Here is a 17,242-nt window from a genome sequence, read left to right as displayed (position 1 = left end):
CATACCACGGGTTAAACTGATTTACCAGTACATGTGCAAAGGGGAAATCATTTTAACTGTGTAGTGCTGAAGAGTGAGTGACTCCTGGGCTTTGTGCATGGTAGGCAAGTGCTGTTATAGAGCTATATCCCCTAGCCTTGGTTTATTTTTAATGGATTGAATCTTAAAGTCTGGCTGGGGATTTAGCTCAGTGGCAAAAGCGCCTGCCTGGCAAGCGCAAGGTCGCGAGTTCGGTTCCCGGTCCCGGAAAAAAACCAAAAAAAAAAAAAAAAAGAATCTTAAAGTCTTAAGAACCCCACCTGTATGGGTCAATTGCTGGAAAGCTCCAGTAGGTGGCGCTCTCCCATCACCCACAAAATGGGACTTAATGGTAGCCTGGTGATACTTTCTTTTTCTGCCTACTAAAGATTAGATCCCAAGTGGTTGTTAGAGATTAGAATAGGTAAGTTAATATGCCTGATATATTCAGCTAGCACTTTTTATGTTTTAAATCCTTCAAATTTTTAATATGGACATTTTTCCTCTTAGAGTAGTTTCCTTAGTATCTGTACTTAACAAGGATACTTGCAAATACCAGGTGCCTTCATTGGGAATATATTGTAACAGGCTAATGTTGCCTCATAATGTATTCTACCTTAGAAGTTGTTAAGTTCTTGTGGGCCACTGATGTCCTTATCTGACAAAGGCCACAGACTTGGTAGGTGATAATAACCTTTTCACCAGAAAATGAACAAATAGGAAATACCACATTTAGAGGCATAAAGTTACCATTTATATCAAATATGAGTTCTTACTACAAATCCACACTCTATACCAATTCAGCTGATCAAAAACAACCTTATTACAAAGTGAGATTGTAGAGAATGCTGAGAAAGAGGAAATAAATTTCCCCAGTAATCTGAATCAGATAATAAAGCAATTAAAGGTAATATTACACTGAGGTATCTAACCAAAAATGTTCACATCACAAAAGCAGCCAGGAAGGGGTACACAATTTCAACAGAAAGGAAAAACACGGATCTCAGTTTTCATTAGTTTTCATCTCTTGTGTAGTGCTAATAGCAGAGTTAGTGGTTCCCATCAGTTTCTTCCAACTATTTACTGTTGAAGTTTTGTGAATTACAGTTTGGTGATACTTTTTATCCAGGGTACAAAGGCTGAGACTTTTGTATAAACACCAGGAGAATCCTTGGCTCCACAGCCATATCCCCAGGAAGTTACCCCATACACAACCCAGGTCGCTCCAGGACGTTCACACATGAGTGGTCCTCCACTGTCTCCCTGGCAGCTGTCCATACGTTTGTGTTCCTGGAGGTTTCCAGCACAGATCATTCTCCCAGTAAACCTTCCCTTATAGCGTTCCTCACAGAATCTCTTGGGAAGTAAGGGGATGGCTGCTTGCTGTAGTGTTCTTGAATATGCTCGTCCTGTGCAGAACAAATAATGTGGATTAGTGAGATCCCATAATCAATATTTAACAGTTAAGTGAACATCTAATAGTTTTAGAAACAAAATCCCTACTATATCATTGGTGTAGCTCAAATAAGATAGTAACTATATAGTATATTTTTAATTGTTGGCAAATGCTTTTCAAATTTGTTTATGAGTACTGAGTTAGGGAGGATAATGCATAACATGGACTTCACTATAGATAAAAGGTAACCTAAAGAAAGTACATCTGTGCAAGCTTTATAGTATTTAAACTGTATATATTAAAAGCCTACAAATAAGTTGGGGATATAGCTCAGAGGCAGAGTACTTGCCAACCATGCACAGTGCTCTAAATTCAATCCTAGTGGAACCCCCCAAAAACAAAATTTGAAAAAGCTATAAAATATATTCATGCTAGTTATGCATTGGGACATCCATTTGAAAACATCTACTTTACAATTTAAAGATTAAATAATGATAATTATATGTAAGTATATAAGGTGGCAGAGCTGTCTTAAGTAGAAACAGTACTATATAAGGAATACTTTAGCAATAAAATGTTGCAATACTTTCCCACAACCTTAGACTTCTCAAGGTTCATCATCTGATGTTAGGGTGCTCTACCTACTTCTGGTAAGCCTTGACTTGAACTCAGAGACTAAAATGTACAGTTAATATGTCCATAATCTTGGGGGTATGGATTCTGTCATATGATTTTATCTATTAAATTGGAGAAAGATCACAAAATTCTATAAAACTTGCTTCTTAGGTCATTTCTATTTATTTAGATGTGTCTAAAGGAAGGTGACATAATTCATGATAATTCTAGTACATTTTAGCCTTCTCAAAGATTGATATACCTTGATCTGATTTTATTACTAAATTACTTTGATAAATGCTCCCCTCCTACCCAGTTTAACTTAAGGATATTACTAATTTTTTTAGTACTGCGTAGTTGCTGCAAATGTTCTATGAAACTAGCCTGAGTGTAAAATGGGATAAAATAAACACTGAGGTACATTAAAACCTTATTTTTATTACCTGTAGGAATTTGATACTTGAGTACAATTGTTTGTAATTCTTTTTAGTGTGAAGCAGCCAAACCATTATTTCAAGGTTCATCCTGTGCAAGGATTAGCTTAGATACATTGATGTAACTCTAAAGACAATTTATGAAGAACTGTGTTTGCCCAAAAAGAATATAAGCTAAATATTACTCATGCTCAGGGGTTACAAGTGGCAAGATTGGGGAGGAATACTGGAAAAACTTTGACTGTGTTTCTCTTCAACCTTAGCTTTCACCACAGTGGCTCTTGTCTGCTGTGTATTTAAGTCAGTAAAATTTAGCTTGATAAGGACTCCATGGCAAAGAAACAAACTACGACACCAACCCTTTTTCTGGGCCTACTACATCAAAGGCATGTGGAAAAATCTTTTAAAATTACAGACTGCCAGGTCCGCGTCTTGGAGTAGTCTTAAAATCTCTTCCTGTTCTCTCATGGGTTTGAAGAACTAGAAGTTACAATATCCTGTACTCCTAAATTCCACTGGTAATTGAGTTCTATTTGTGCTAAAATCTGAATTGGAACAAATAGTACCCTCAGGATATGAATTAGATTATATGCATGCACTTCCTACCTGGCATAATTTCCAAACAAGTAAGCCTGAACCCATTTAAAGATCTTATTGCCCATTATCCATTCAAATGTGTGATACCAGACACTAGAACATGTCCAGCTTTCCTCATTCATTTATGTTAGTTATAGTACCTGTGTCTCCCCATCCTGTTACGTAGCAATTGGAGGCTGTCTTCTGTGGCCTCTCCCTGTGCACTGGTAAACAGGCTGGCAAAACGTGGCTGCTGAATCTGGCACATTGCTCCTCTGGACCTTGTAATCTAACCAGGGCAATATCATAGTCATTACTGACTGGTCGATAGTCCCTGTGAATCACAATCTGTTGAACTCCAATCTCTTCTTCAAACTCCTCTGGCACCAAAGTATGATAATCCCCAACCCGGATGACGTAGTTCCTAGTGCTGTTACCATACCTGAGACAGAAAGAGAGGCTTCATTCAGATACTGTTTGGTGATTAACAGCAAGGAAGATTAATGGAGGTATCGTAATTTTTTTTCAAATCATCCTTTTGTAAATACAATCTTCCACTTCTCCCACTGCTGCCATTCCCCCCAGGAAACCTCATTATCTCTTGCTTTCATTGGTATCACTATGCAATGTAGATGACCAACTAATTCTTGGTTCCTAAAAAGGAGCAAATATGAAGAATATTTGAGAACCTGTTCAGTTCTCTGCCAAATTAAACAGGATCAAAACAGAGATAAACAGTATAGAGCAGAATTACTGCCCTGTTTATACTCTTTGTTTCCAAGATTTTTGTTCCTCATGAAGCTCCCTGGAGGCTAACTTGGTATCACTCAAAGCACTTAGGATAATCCGCCTTTTTCCTAGCAAGGAGATTCAGTTACATTTCTTTCCTGTTAGCCCAGTACAAACCCAAATTATATTTTCAGGTCAAGATACATTTGTTACATTCTTTAGAATCTATTAAATCTTTTCTCTGATGCCACTTCAATAAAATATTCGACACCCTCATATTTTAAAAATATTTTTTTGTTTGTTTGATTTTTTGAGACTGGGTCTCTACATTGCTCAGGTTGGCCTGAAATTTGTGGCAGTTCTGCCTAAGCCTCCCAAGTGCTAGTATTACGAGTGGGGCCACCACGCCTGGATTCATAACTTGCTGTTTTTGTTCTGCCATCCTTAACACTCCCAATAACCTTAATCTGCTCCCCTTTTTTATTAGCACTTAACACTTTCTAACAAACTTATCTAGCTTATTATTTATAATACTTTCCGTCTTAAACAGCTAGAATAGTGTTGACTTATTAAGTTGGGATGCAATGTATTTGTTGATGTAGTGAATGGATGTTTGTTTGTTTATTTCTTTTGAGACAGGATCTTGCTGTGTAATTCAGGCTAGTCTTGAACTCACCATGTACACCAGTCTGGCTATCTTCCTGCCTCAGCCTCCTGATAGTGCTGGATTACAAGCATGTGCCACCATGCCTGGCTGACAGATGTTTATAATTAATGTGTATATTGGGCTGGAGATATAGCTCAGTGGCCTAAGAGCCTGCCTGGCAAGCGCGAGGTTGTGAGTTTGATCCCCTATACCACAAAAAAAAAATTAATGTGTATATTTTTTACTCCATGAGAAATTATTTGATTAAAACAGAAATATAATATGTACTGATAATTCTTGGTTTGTTTTTTAACCAACATGCCTTGATTCTGATACATCTGACATTTGAGGCCAGATAATACTTTCTGTGAAAAAGAACTCACTAAGCATTGTAGGGTGTTAGAAGAATCCCTGACCCCTATGCACTATATTACCCTTCCCCTAGCTGTGGTAACCAAAATGGTCTCCAGATACTGTAAAATGTCCCCATTTGAGATCCAGTAATCTCGAATACATGACCAAACCCATCTGGTTACTCCCTGTTTTGCACTGAAGATGGTAACACTTTGCTCACCTACTTTTTTTTTTTTTTTTTTTTTGGTACCAGGAATCGGACTCACAACCTCATTCTTGCCAGGCAGGTGCTTGCATCACTGAGCTATATCCCTGGCCCTACAACATTCTTAATCATTTCATTTCCAACACCATTTCCCTTTAGTTCCCTGCTCAATCAAGTACAGTAAGTATATTCTCTACCCATCTTAACACCACTTACTCCAGCAAAAGACTTTAGACCCTATATTCACCAGATACTACACACTTGAAATTTATCTCCAGCAGCTCATACTTTGCCTACTGCTTCTGTTTTTATACCGCTACAATCCTTCACCCCCTTTGAGACTATTAGTAACCTTAAATCATGTATCAGGAACTTTAAAGATTCTTTGCCTAGAGAATATACCCATAGATCCCACTTCAAAACTAAAAAGCTTAGTTCATTATTTCACATACTGAAACTTTAAAAGTAAGAGTTATGAAGAAAAAGCTGGCATCTGAGTACATCTCAACTCCATTTTCTTGTGTGCTAATATTACCAATGTACTGTAAAGTTTTAGTACACCTTACTAGCAGTGTATTCATATATTTAAAATATTGCAAAATATAGTTAATATGAAAATTAAGATTTAATATTCATATTATCTATAGAGAAAATATTTAATATTCTTTTCCACACTATTCAAAATGCTGTATATACTTTATACTTTTAGTACACCTCAATTCCAGCTAGCCATACTTCAATTGCTTCAGTAGCCACATACAGCTAGTGACTACTGTTTTGAAGTGCAGATGTAAATTTCTTAAGTTCCATTCCAAACCTTTATGCAACATTTCAGCAGCATTTTTAAAGATGCACTGAAAATTTTTCTTAATGTATGTTAAGTAACTTACTTTGAAAGATATCTATCTCCACGTCCATCTTTTACACGTTTGTTCTTAACCTACTGAAATCAAGGACATGTCGTGCCAAGTCCCATATTACAACAAAACTATCACAAAAGTTTTCCATTTCAAAAATAAATCCCCACAAAAATCTGTTACTTTTAATATGGGCTGTTCATCATAATCACCTATAACACTTTTAAACATACACGTTTCCCAGCCTCATTATCTTTTGAGTATGTAACAGTGCTGACTAGAACTATAGGTGATTCAAATTCACAAGCTTGAGAGCCATTGCAGGACCAAAATAAATTGATTTGATTTATTTATCTTCTTTCTTTTGTCTTTGGAGACAGGGTTTCACCATGCAGTGCTGGGATTACAGGCATCTCTCACCACATGTGTCTCTGAACCAAACATTCTTAAAGGCATACTCATAAACCCTGCTCTTGCATGCCCAGAATTTCCCTGGGTAAAGTAAGCATCCTAGAGATTACAAAGAGGTATCAAAATGTGGAAAGCATGTACAAAGAGGACCCAGAAATGGAGGGAGGGAAGGGGAAAGGGACATTAAAATAAGAGAACTAAGATTGTTATATACATGTACCAACTCCTCATGATGAATAATCATGTAGTAATAATACTGCAAACATGTAGTAATGTAAAATAAATATAAAAATTTAAATTAAATGCACATACATTTCATATATACACTGTGTTCTTGTATTAAGTAGATTAAAGCAGGGGTCACCCAGAAGTAGTATGGTAACCAATCAAGAGTTAATACTAATCTGAAGGGAAAAAAATGTTCCTTAATAAGAAAGAAAAGAGTACCAATCTTAGCAAAATGAAATTCTTAGTACCTATGCTTTTAAAGTTGTTCTAGCGATCATATAACCTAAGCAGGGAGTTCCACACTGCTTTACTAGCAATTATTCTTAGAATAGATTTTATGCTTTTAATTTAAGGAGCATCTGACACGTCAAGTGGTGAGAATTGAATACTTCAGGGATAAACTTTGGCTGAAGTTCACAATATATTTGTGGACTTCAAAATGTTTATGGTTCTAACTCAAGAAAATATAAAGGAATCATCTTTTTCCATGCATTTTAAAGTTTCTACTTGAATTTTTGTTATTCTGATAGACTTTGTTTATTATACTCAAAAATGCTTCTAAAGTAAACATTTGCATTTTTGGCTGACACATCATTTAGTTGTTTCCTTGTTAAAATGCCTTCAGTTCCCCCTCAGATAAGAATTGGATGAAATTCCCAGACAAGCTTAAACAGGAAGGGATACAAGATGCAGAAAGTTTAGTGAAATCTAATATCCCAGTGTCTCCAAGGCTCCAGGTTAAAATAAACAACAACAATAAATCACCAAAACTAAAAACTGAAGAATTAGTTCAGGTTTTAGGGTCATATTCTTTGTTTATTCTTTATATGGAATCATTTCCACATAAAAAAAATCTTATGTCAGCTTATGCCTATCTCTTAATACTAGAATCTGTTTTTCTCTCGTCTGGATGAAAAGAAGTAGTTCACTGAAATTTCTTATGTAAGTGTTTCCAGTTGCTTAAATAGAATTAACTTTAGAATCTTAAACCGTTATATATGTGTGTATACACAGTGTGTACACAGGAAACGGTTTTAGCACAGTTGATGATATTACGAGTATCAGCAAATATCACTATCTTAAAAAGTGCACTACCAGCTGCCATGCAGGTGCTCATGATGGAACATATGTTCGCACCTGAAGCACGGTTCTCAAAAAGTGAGTCTCATTACCTCTGTGGTCACCTAATTACAAAGATCTAGAAATTTCTGATTTTCAGAGCAATAACATAACAAAGTCCAGCTGCTGTGGCATTTCTAGGCAAAAAGTCAAAAAGATAAAGTCAGAAAAGCTCATATGCTTGAGCATATCAAATTTAGGATAGAATTACAAAAATAAGAGTCATTGTTTTAGGTACATTCATTTCTCCAAAATTGTGTTTGTTACCAGAATAAGCAATTAAAAAGAATGAGTTTAATATTCCAGAACTTTTCTCAATTACATTGCTGTATCACTATAGACACAGGTCTTTTGAAGGCCCTTTCTAGAAAGGACTTAGTAGCAAAAGCAAGCAGTTTATATTGTGAAAGATTCACAAAAGAAGTGCAATAAAACTTAATTTATGCATGTCTCCACCTCAAACTTTTTTTGTGCGGGGGTGGGTATTGGGAATCAAACTCAGGACATTGCACTTGCCAAGCAGGTGCTTGTGCCCCTGAGCTATATCCCCAGTCCCTCCACCTCAAACTTTGAACAATATATTACATTCCAAAATCTGTATTGCTTTAGCGCTAGGAAAAATGTGAAATAAATGAGCTACAAAACCTTCAGTGATTTACCAACTACTTGAGTTACTCTTGTGAGCTGGCATGCATCAAGTCTGTTTTGGACGTCTCCCAAGATGTGAAAGCTATGAGAGAGTAAGAGTTGGACTACCACCATGCTGCCAGTCTTTCAGTACAGTATCCATAAAGAGACTACCCTATATAAAATGAGTGCAACTGACTGGTGGATCTAAAATAATGGCATTTTTTATCTCACCTCCCTCTGGATGAGATCGAAGAGTGATAATCTCAGACCATTCTGATATGAGGATTTGATAATGTAATTTTGTGACAGTAAAACAAAAAGCTCATTTCTATATAATAATACAGATGGTAGTGACAGTTTACACTGGATTGTTCAGAAATGGCTGCGCAAGAGCACTGGCCCATATCACCTTTGTAAGAAGTAGACACCAAATAAGGCCTAATGCATGAGAAACCTTTCTGTATATAAAGGTCCAGTAGTTGACAAAGCACAGGGAACTCAAATAGGAAAAGGAAACGGAAAAGTTAATTTCAAATATGAAATCCAGGTCATCTATCACTAGGCCCTAATTTAACCTAAAGTATCTTTCAACCCCCAAGAAATCTAAAAGTACAGTAATGTGGCAGAGCCTGACTACTTTGCTTCTACAGCAGTCTCCATTTTGAAAATCTGTCCTCGTGATTAAAGGAGGATTGTTTTAGGCCTAAGTCCCTGACTCTAGAGCTTGTTCTAATCACTAGTAACTAGTTCGGTACCCTTCAGTAAAGATGAGAGTTTGAGCCTCCTTAGGCACTTCAAAGGGTAAATCCATGAAATTCAGCAAGACTTCTAGACAAGTCTGATGGACATATTACACACTTACAAAGTAGTTTTCCCCCTACTCACGTTAGAGTTTGTATTACAGCCAAAGCATATCAAAATGGTGTGTATCATAAACTGTTCCTCTGCTTTTTAATCAGCTCTTTATCTTATATTGTACAAGTTATGGGAAGAAATCTCAAATGACACATGGAAGGAGTTATCTGTTGATTAGGGTTGAAAATAACTACCATCCTCAAAAAGCCCAACATTCTTAAATACATGCACTGTCTGGCAACTGAGCCCCCACTTCAATCATGCAGCAGTCCAACAATCGGTATCTGCTATGTGCCAAGTAATATGTTAGACACTTGATCTGTACACACAAGTAAGGCAATTACTGAATTTAAGCAGCTAGTAGTAGGCCAAGGGAGGAATAGTGACATATAATAAATAAATTCAACATTACTCCTCCTCAAAAAAATTCGTTCCAGGGAGTAAAAAGTCCAAATGAAGTTTTCAACCTCAAGTGCAATTTTTTGATCAATTAATCTTTATATATATTGTCTTAAACTAGAAGACTATAACTTTTAGTTGAAATTGGAAAGATGTATTGAATAAGAGGAAGATAATAATTAAAATACTGAATTACTTTGCATACATTCCAAGCCCCAAAACAGAATTCAGGTTCTCTGCAGTTTTCTGTCTTATTCTGCAGTAAAATCCACACTTCCCTACTTTGGCTAATATATTCCTGAGTTTCCTCCCTCTGAACCCCACTGTAATAACAGCCAATATTTGTCTTGAATATTAAAGTTCATAAAATACATTCAGAATAATATACAAATCATTCGCTCCTCACTACATTATCTTTATCTTACAGTAAGTAAACTTGAAGCTTCAAGAAGTTAAATAATTTCAACAAATAAACAGTTAACAACTGGAGGAGCTAGAACGGTTACTGCAGCATTAATGGCCAGACTCGGTTCTCCTTCTGTTACACTGTTCTCAGTTCTGCTCATTTCTGTCGGTTAGCATCTCTACTGTCTCTCACTCTTTCCTCTTCTACCTTCTGGCTTAATTATTACTGGTCTCCCTCCGTGAGAAAAGTAAAACATTCAGGGCCGTCCACACAGACTCTCTAGTTCCTGCCATAATAGGTTTTATCCACTTGGTAAAACAGACACATTTGAGTAACTCAAAAGTACTCAAGTACATATGCAAAAATAATTTATATAATTTCAAGGTCACTGTTATGGTTGATACGTTGTGTCAACTTGGGGAGTCTAAAGGTTTGGCTAAATGACTTAGCAGGAAGCCAGGGTGCTTACTTTGTATACATCCTGAGCCTGTGGAAGAGAAGGGCATGGAGATTATGTGAGAGCTACACACCCCTTAGCTGGGGGTAGCCTGTGTGCAATGTAAGGGAGGGGAAGAGGCTGCTGGCCTGATTCCTCTGGTTTCCTCTGGCTGCTTTGCTGTTCAGCTGCCATTTCCCCCTTTGCTCTTGTTGCTTTGCTGTCTTCTGCCTCGGAGCCATCCAAGTATGAACTGAAACCTCCACAAACTGTGAGCCAAATAAACCTTTCCTTCCTTAATTTTGTGAGTTAGGTATTTTGTCTCAGCAACGAGACAAAAGTAACTAACACAATCATTAAGACCCCCTTAGGTTTTGTCTTATGCTTTCAGATCTGTTCCATATATCTCCAGATGACTAATCTCCAAAAACAACTCTTGGATCATATTTCAAGGCTCAGAAACGTTCAGTGGTTCTGATTGCCTGGTGAATCAAACAAAAATTCACAACTTTTTCATTCCAAGCCTTCCCTGTTTCTCTCTACTAAGTCACCATACAAACCCCGGATGTGATAACCTAGCTAGTAATACTTAAAGGTACACTGCCGTAGTTCAGGATGGCACAGGCCTTCTCACTACCATACTCTAAACATTGGCTGTACCAACCACCAGCTTTTAGTTCCACATGAAACCAGCCTCTCTCTGTTTACACAGACTCCATAACAACACATTTCCCCTACATGTAGTTCATTCTATCTTGGAACTGTAGAAGTATTCAAGAAATAAAACATAACCACAAAAAACTTTCTTATGCTAATTCAAAACTTATCTCCATCTGATATCTGTGGTATTTGGAATAATGAGCAATGAGTCTACATTATCTCTCCTTTCTGTTTAATGGCTGCATTTTTTCAAGTCATAGCACTCAGAACTGAGCAGTTTTTTCTGGTAAAAGCAGTGCTTTTTTCTACCAACAACAGCTTGAGCCCAGTAAATAAAACAGGAGGGCTACCCACTGCTTTGGGCACTGTGCTGTCAGTGCTGTCCAAGACTGAATTAATGTTGTGGGCAACCGCACTACATTGCTGACACGTACTAAAGTTGTAGGACACTAAATCCTATGAGTCTTTTTCGCTTGTGTTGTATTTAAGCCAAATTTCCTCATCCTTATCCCACATTACTTACTATAATCAGGTCATCAAGATCTTTTGCCATCACAATCATGTCTTCAAATATACATTATTAGGCTCTCCTAATCGTCTGGCATCCAGAACTATAAGTAATTTAGCATTGGAGTCCTTTTTCAGCTTAGCAATTAATACAGTGAACAAGACAAGGATACATGTCTGTGAGCCCCATTATATTCCTCATTCTTCAAATATCCAGATCATATCCTATCTACCCATTAAGTGGTTCTTAGCCTTTGTAGCACGTAAGATTCATCTGAAATGGCTGATCAAAAATGCCAACTTCTAAGTCTCAGCTCCAAAGATTTAATAGACATGGATTAGGGGCCCAGAGACATGAGTTTTTAACAAGCTAACTGAATCTAATATTGTAGTGAAAATAACACATTTTAAAGGTAGTACCCTAATCTCTTGGTCATACCAGCAATATCAATGTCTCCACCTTCAGAGTCATATTCCATAAACTCTGATGGCAAGGATCCTACCTGTCTTGTTTTCTACTTTATCAATAGTGCATAGCATATGCCTGAGAATATCAGGGGCTAAAAGAACTAAGTTAATTAGTGAATATAATCTGTATTGTAATTGTCACTCATGTAACACAGGAATACATTAAACCCACTGATATTGAGGTGAACTCTCAAATTCAATTACATTCTAAAAATGACAAACAATATTTAAAATGTAGATTTGTATCCTCTGAACCAAACATAGAAAATTTCTCTACAAATATAAGTGAAAATAGATAAACAGGAGAGAAGAGAGATCCTAAAGACAAGGATATATAAGAATTTGTGAGCTGGGCATGGTGGCACATGCCTGTAATCCCAGCACTCAGAAAACTGAGGCAGGAGGATCACTGCAAGTTCGAGGCCAACCTGGGCTACAAAGTGAGTTCAAGGCCAGCCTGAGCTACATAACAAGACCCTGTCTCAAAAACAAAAACAACAACAACAACAAAAAATAATTTGTTAGATGACATAGTTAACATAAATCAGTGGGTAAAGAAGAGTATAAAATTGGGTTCCTTCCTCACAGCATATGCCATACACAAAAATGAACTATAAACATTAAAAATCTATAAAAGGCAAAACTGTACTTTTTACAAAATAACATATCTTTCATGTATGGGTCAAGGGACAGATTTTTAAAATAAGACCTGCAAAGCTTTTATAAACTTTGCAGTGAAAAATGATACACTTAAACATATTAAAATATTTTCATAATAAAATAGCTATTAAGTAAAAGAACATGGCCACACTGGGAAGATAGCAACTACTTTGTAAACAGAACATTTACAAAAATTTAAAAATCAACTGCAAAGAGAAATAAAGCAAAAGTGTATACAGTTCCTATGCTATTTAGAAAAAAGTACAAAGTAAATCTTTACATGGAAGAATTTTTCATGCTGGGCACAGTGATATACCGTCTGTAATCCCAGCACTCAGAACACTGAGGTAGGAGGATTGCCATGAGTTCGAGGCAGGCCTGGGCTACATATTGAGCCAGCCTAACTACACAGTGAGACCATGTCTCAAAAAACCAAAAAGAACCAAAAAAATAAAATAAAGAGAAAATAAAAACCTATTAAATTATTTTTTTAAAAAAAGAATTTCTCAACTATGTGGTACATACTCTTTTTATAATGTTTTATTATGACTGTTTCCAAAATAAAATTAGTATAATAAAACTACTTGTACTTATTACCTTTCTTCAGTAGTTATCAATATTTTCACTGTGATGGTATACATTTTTGAAAAAATGCTGAGGAAATCGCCATTAACTAAAGCAAAAAGGTCAAAAGAGCCTTGGGCAAGGGAAAAGTCCTGCCAGGGTGAACTCTGCAACTCTGCAGAGCTGCTTATCTGGCAAGACTACAGCACAGACTGTTAAAATGTTTGGGAGAAGAGGAAATAATCAGCTCTAAATTACATAAAAGACAAAAAGAAAATAGCTGCAACCTGACTTTCTAGAAGGTGGAATGGAGAAATCTGAGAGACACAAAACACAGAGCAAATGGAAGCATCAAAAACACTAAAACCACATTCGAAGCATTTCACATTCACATCTGATATCCTGAAGTCACTGTTACCTTGGGAGGGAAATGATTCCACCTCAGGTAAGCTCTGCGGGAGCACCAGCAACCCCTCCCAAAACCCATCTTCTCTTCTCCCTGGACCCAGAGTTTCATTTAACACCAGTATAGTGAGCAGCTTCCTGAAGGTTCTTTGTTCTTTATGCAGCCTTCTTTGCTGCCACAGTGCTGCCGACATAGCTAAGGGAGGCTTCTCGCCTGGCTCCAACACCCCAAGTGCCTCTGAGCAGGAAGGACTGGAACAACTGGCAAGGCCAAGCCAAACCAAGTTGCTGGGAAAAGTGGACACATACCTCTTGAAACAGTGCGCTGCTGTGAGGACCCAGCAGCTGCTCAGGAGGGTAGCCCCACAAAGGAGCCTGCTGTCTGCATGGGATGACTTCAGCCGGAGGGAGACCTGCCAAGGCCAACCACCCCTGAGAAGAAAGCGAGCCACTTGTCCATTAAAGGAAAAAAGCAAACAAAAGCAATAGTTAAGCCAAAGGTTTTAATGACTTTAATGTCCTCCGGGGGAGGGGAACGGTGAAGGAACTCCAAAGGGACTCTAGGATGTACGATGCCTCCTGCTTGGAGAAAGAGCCCCAAAACTAAGCAGACCATGTGTTCCCATCTCTGAACATGTGCTTCAAGGCATCTGCACACATCCCACCTATCTGACACTACTCAAAAGAAATTGAGTCTCTTTTATATTTCATGCCTGACATGTAATTTCTCTCCTCTAGTTCACCTAAGTAGCCTGAACAAATAGTTAATAAACAAAGTGCCAGTTTCCTGTAAGTAAATTAAGCAAACAGATATAATATTAAAATGAAACAAACCAGAAACAAACATATTGTAAATTAATTAAATCTTTACAGTTACACCTTTTTCAGGTTTCCTATTAAATTACTTTGTTTCCAGCCACATCACTTTTGAGCAACACATCTATCTCCTGAGATAATGGCATAGGAACACAGTCTACATAAATGTAGGTCAAAGGGCATTAAATTATCACTGTAATCAGTACGTAATTTGGAAAAAAATGAATAAAACAGATTCCTTGTATAAAATAGAAAAATCAGGTTTGTACTACTATATGTGTATTACTTATTCTATAACAGAGAAAATCTTTGAAGAACCCTTTACCTTAAAGAATTTTTTCCACCAATGATCCGCTTCTGCCGACGGTGCAATAATCTCAAACCACAGACAGATGAGAAGGACTCTGAAACAGAAATGGGTCAATCATTCACCTATCATACTGCTGACAGAAGGGTAAAAACACAACTGACACATTGCTTTGGTACTTCCTTTTCTGTTTTAAAGGAGTGTCTTTTTCTGCGAATTATGAAATAATTTTTCTTAAAAATGAATTTTCTTTAACCAAATAACAATAATTTGCAAGCAGACAGAAACTTTATGATGTTTCACATCAGTCCACTCTAAAAGATTTTGTGTGGGAAGTATACCTTCTTGTGCTGATTATAGGGGTTATTTTGAAATTTAAGAACATAAAAAAAAGACAGAATTGCAAAAGCAGGAAGAGTCTAAAGGACTTACTTTCTACACAGAACACTGTTCCAAGCCATATGTAAAAATGTAGCTCAGATAAGAAAGGCACACTCCCAAATAGAATTCTGAATATACATATAGTCACATAGAATATTAACAAATAGAAAAGGCTTGATATATCAGGTTAAGTGACAAACTGCATTTAAGAGTAGCTAGTCAAGTGTTCCAAGATAACAGACTTCTGTTAAGAATATAGGAACATGAGCTAGGGATGTAGCTCATTGTTGCAGTGTTTGCTGAACATGTTTAAAAGCTTGGAATCAATTTCCAATCCTGAAAAAAAAAAAGAATTCGTAAATGAGAAGAGTTGAATTAAAAACATGTGAAAAGGTAAGGGCCAGGGATGTAGCTCAGTGGTAGAACATTTGTTTAGCATGTGTGAGGCCCTGGGTTCAATCCCTGGTATCAGAGGGGAAAATATGAAGAGGTAATGCACAAAAGAAGGGCAAATATAATAAGATGTGACCAACTTACAAAATAATTTTATAAAGTAGAATTTATATAGGGGTGCTTTGTTTCTTTGCTTAAGTGTGTATATATAAGATACACAAGTATAGTGTACTGTTTTTCTATCTGTGCAACATTAGCAGGGTGGAGATTGTACCAAGAAGACCTAATTAGCAGTAATGGTCTCTCACAGTAACCAGGTAGAGGGAGCACAGTAGGGAATCATCAATAGTTCTTTCTTGATAGAGAAAGAAATTCAAAAATGTGTACCAAGGTGATTAATCTGCCAAATGATCTCAGAGGCATGCTGTCAAAGCTTTAACCTTCATCTCTTCAGATATGAGCCTCCTAGATGACATTGCAAATTTCAAGCTATTAGAAAAACATAAGTTTCCAATAAAGCTCCAAGTCTGGTTCATTATATGATGCCAAGAAAAGAAATGATGTCACACTGAGCAAGCAAAACATAAAGTTTACCTCATTTGGGACAAAGTACCTGATTGCAAGAAAAGAAAACCTACTTAAACATTTTTCTGTTATAAAAAAAATAAGTGATATCAAGTTTATTTTTGAAAGGAGCTCATTAGATGACCAGTAACCAGTATCTTCAGTTAAATCATCATAAAGAAATTGCCAACCCTAAACTTCAACACAAAATCAACTGGTTAATAAACCAGATTCTTGCTAGGTGTGGTGGCACATGCCTATAATCCCAGCACTAAGGAGGCTGAGGCAGGAGGACTGCTGCAAGTTTGAGGCCAGCCTAGGCTACAAAGTGAGTTCAAGGCTACCCTGAACTGTATAGAAAAACCTTGTCTCAAAAAAAAAAAAAAAAGAGGAAGCCAGATTCTGTTACCTAGCTAGTCCAAAATGAAATCATTTTAGTGAGGTATGATAGCACTGCCTACCATGTAAAGAGATTAAAAATATGGTAAAACAACCCTATGAAAGCATAAAAACAAGTGCATAAGTAATGAAATAATTCTATAATATGTCATGTTTTAGGATAGTTTCACATGGTATTGTAAAACATTTGCAATTATTGAATGTTTATATTTCTCAGCTGCTCAACAATTTAACATAATCCAAAGAACTAGTTATATTCAATTTTTAAGCATAATTTAACTTGATGAAGGGAATTTAATAAATTAAATTGCAGTCAAAATTTAGGGAAATCAGGTTACCAGAGGTTCTTTTCACACTTAGAAACCCCTTAGATATGAAGTCATCTTAACAACATCCAATTCATTTATTGCATCTTTGGCAGTTATTGAAATGTATTAAAAGAGAAAGAATGCTTAAGTGCACCAAAACGATGAACTTTTAATCCAGATCGAGAGGTGATTATTTTTTTCATAAAATATAACCACAGATTTCTCCCAAATGGCTAATTTTCCCATTTGTTCATTTAAAGAAGCATTTATTTCATAAAAATTGAATGTATCCAGAGCTTTTAAGAATTCTAAGTAGAATTAGTACTTATTGTATAGTACTTATTGTACTATAAAAATATTGCACCTCATTCTCATTTTATTTTTTAATTTTGGAGAATAAAATCTATAAAAGGTACTCTTCTTAAAATTCATTTAGAAGTGTTTTGTTTGGGCCAGGGGTATAGCTCAGTGGCTCAGTGCCTGCCTGGCAAGCATG

General features: G+C 36.6%; 1 protein-coding gene across 1 annotated transcript in view; it reads right to left on the bottom strand.

Annotated features, from left to right (window-relative positions):
• Window positions 1-749: 749 nt before the first annotated feature.
• The window catches only part of Prss12 (protease, serine, 12 (neurotrypsin, motopsin)), a gene marked incomplete at its 5' end in the record, with an annotated part of 69,963 nt that continues 53,470 nt past the window's right edge, over window positions 750-17,242 (bottom strand). Inside the window, 4 exon segments of the mRNA XM_013515266.1 lie at window positions 750-1,427; window positions 3,201-3,481; window positions 13,888-14,010; window positions 14,720-14,798. Of these exon segments, the coding sequence (XP_013370720.1) occupies window positions 1,120-1,427; window positions 3,201-3,481; window positions 13,888-14,010; window positions 14,720-14,798 (791 nt within the window). The 3' untranslated portion in view covers window positions 750-1,119.

Source organism: Chinchilla lanigera, unplaced genomic scaffold (assembly GCF_000276665.1).
Source record: "Chinchilla lanigera isolate Chin_1 unplaced genomic scaffold, ChiLan1.0 scaffold00027, whole genome shotgun sequence".
In the NCBI taxonomy this organism is placed as follows: Eukaryota; Metazoa; Chordata; class Mammalia; order Rodentia; family Chinchillidae; genus Chinchilla; species Chinchilla lanigera.
The sequence above is the reverse complement of the archived record's forward strand: the minus strand, read 5'-3'. Positions and strand labels throughout refer to the sequence as shown.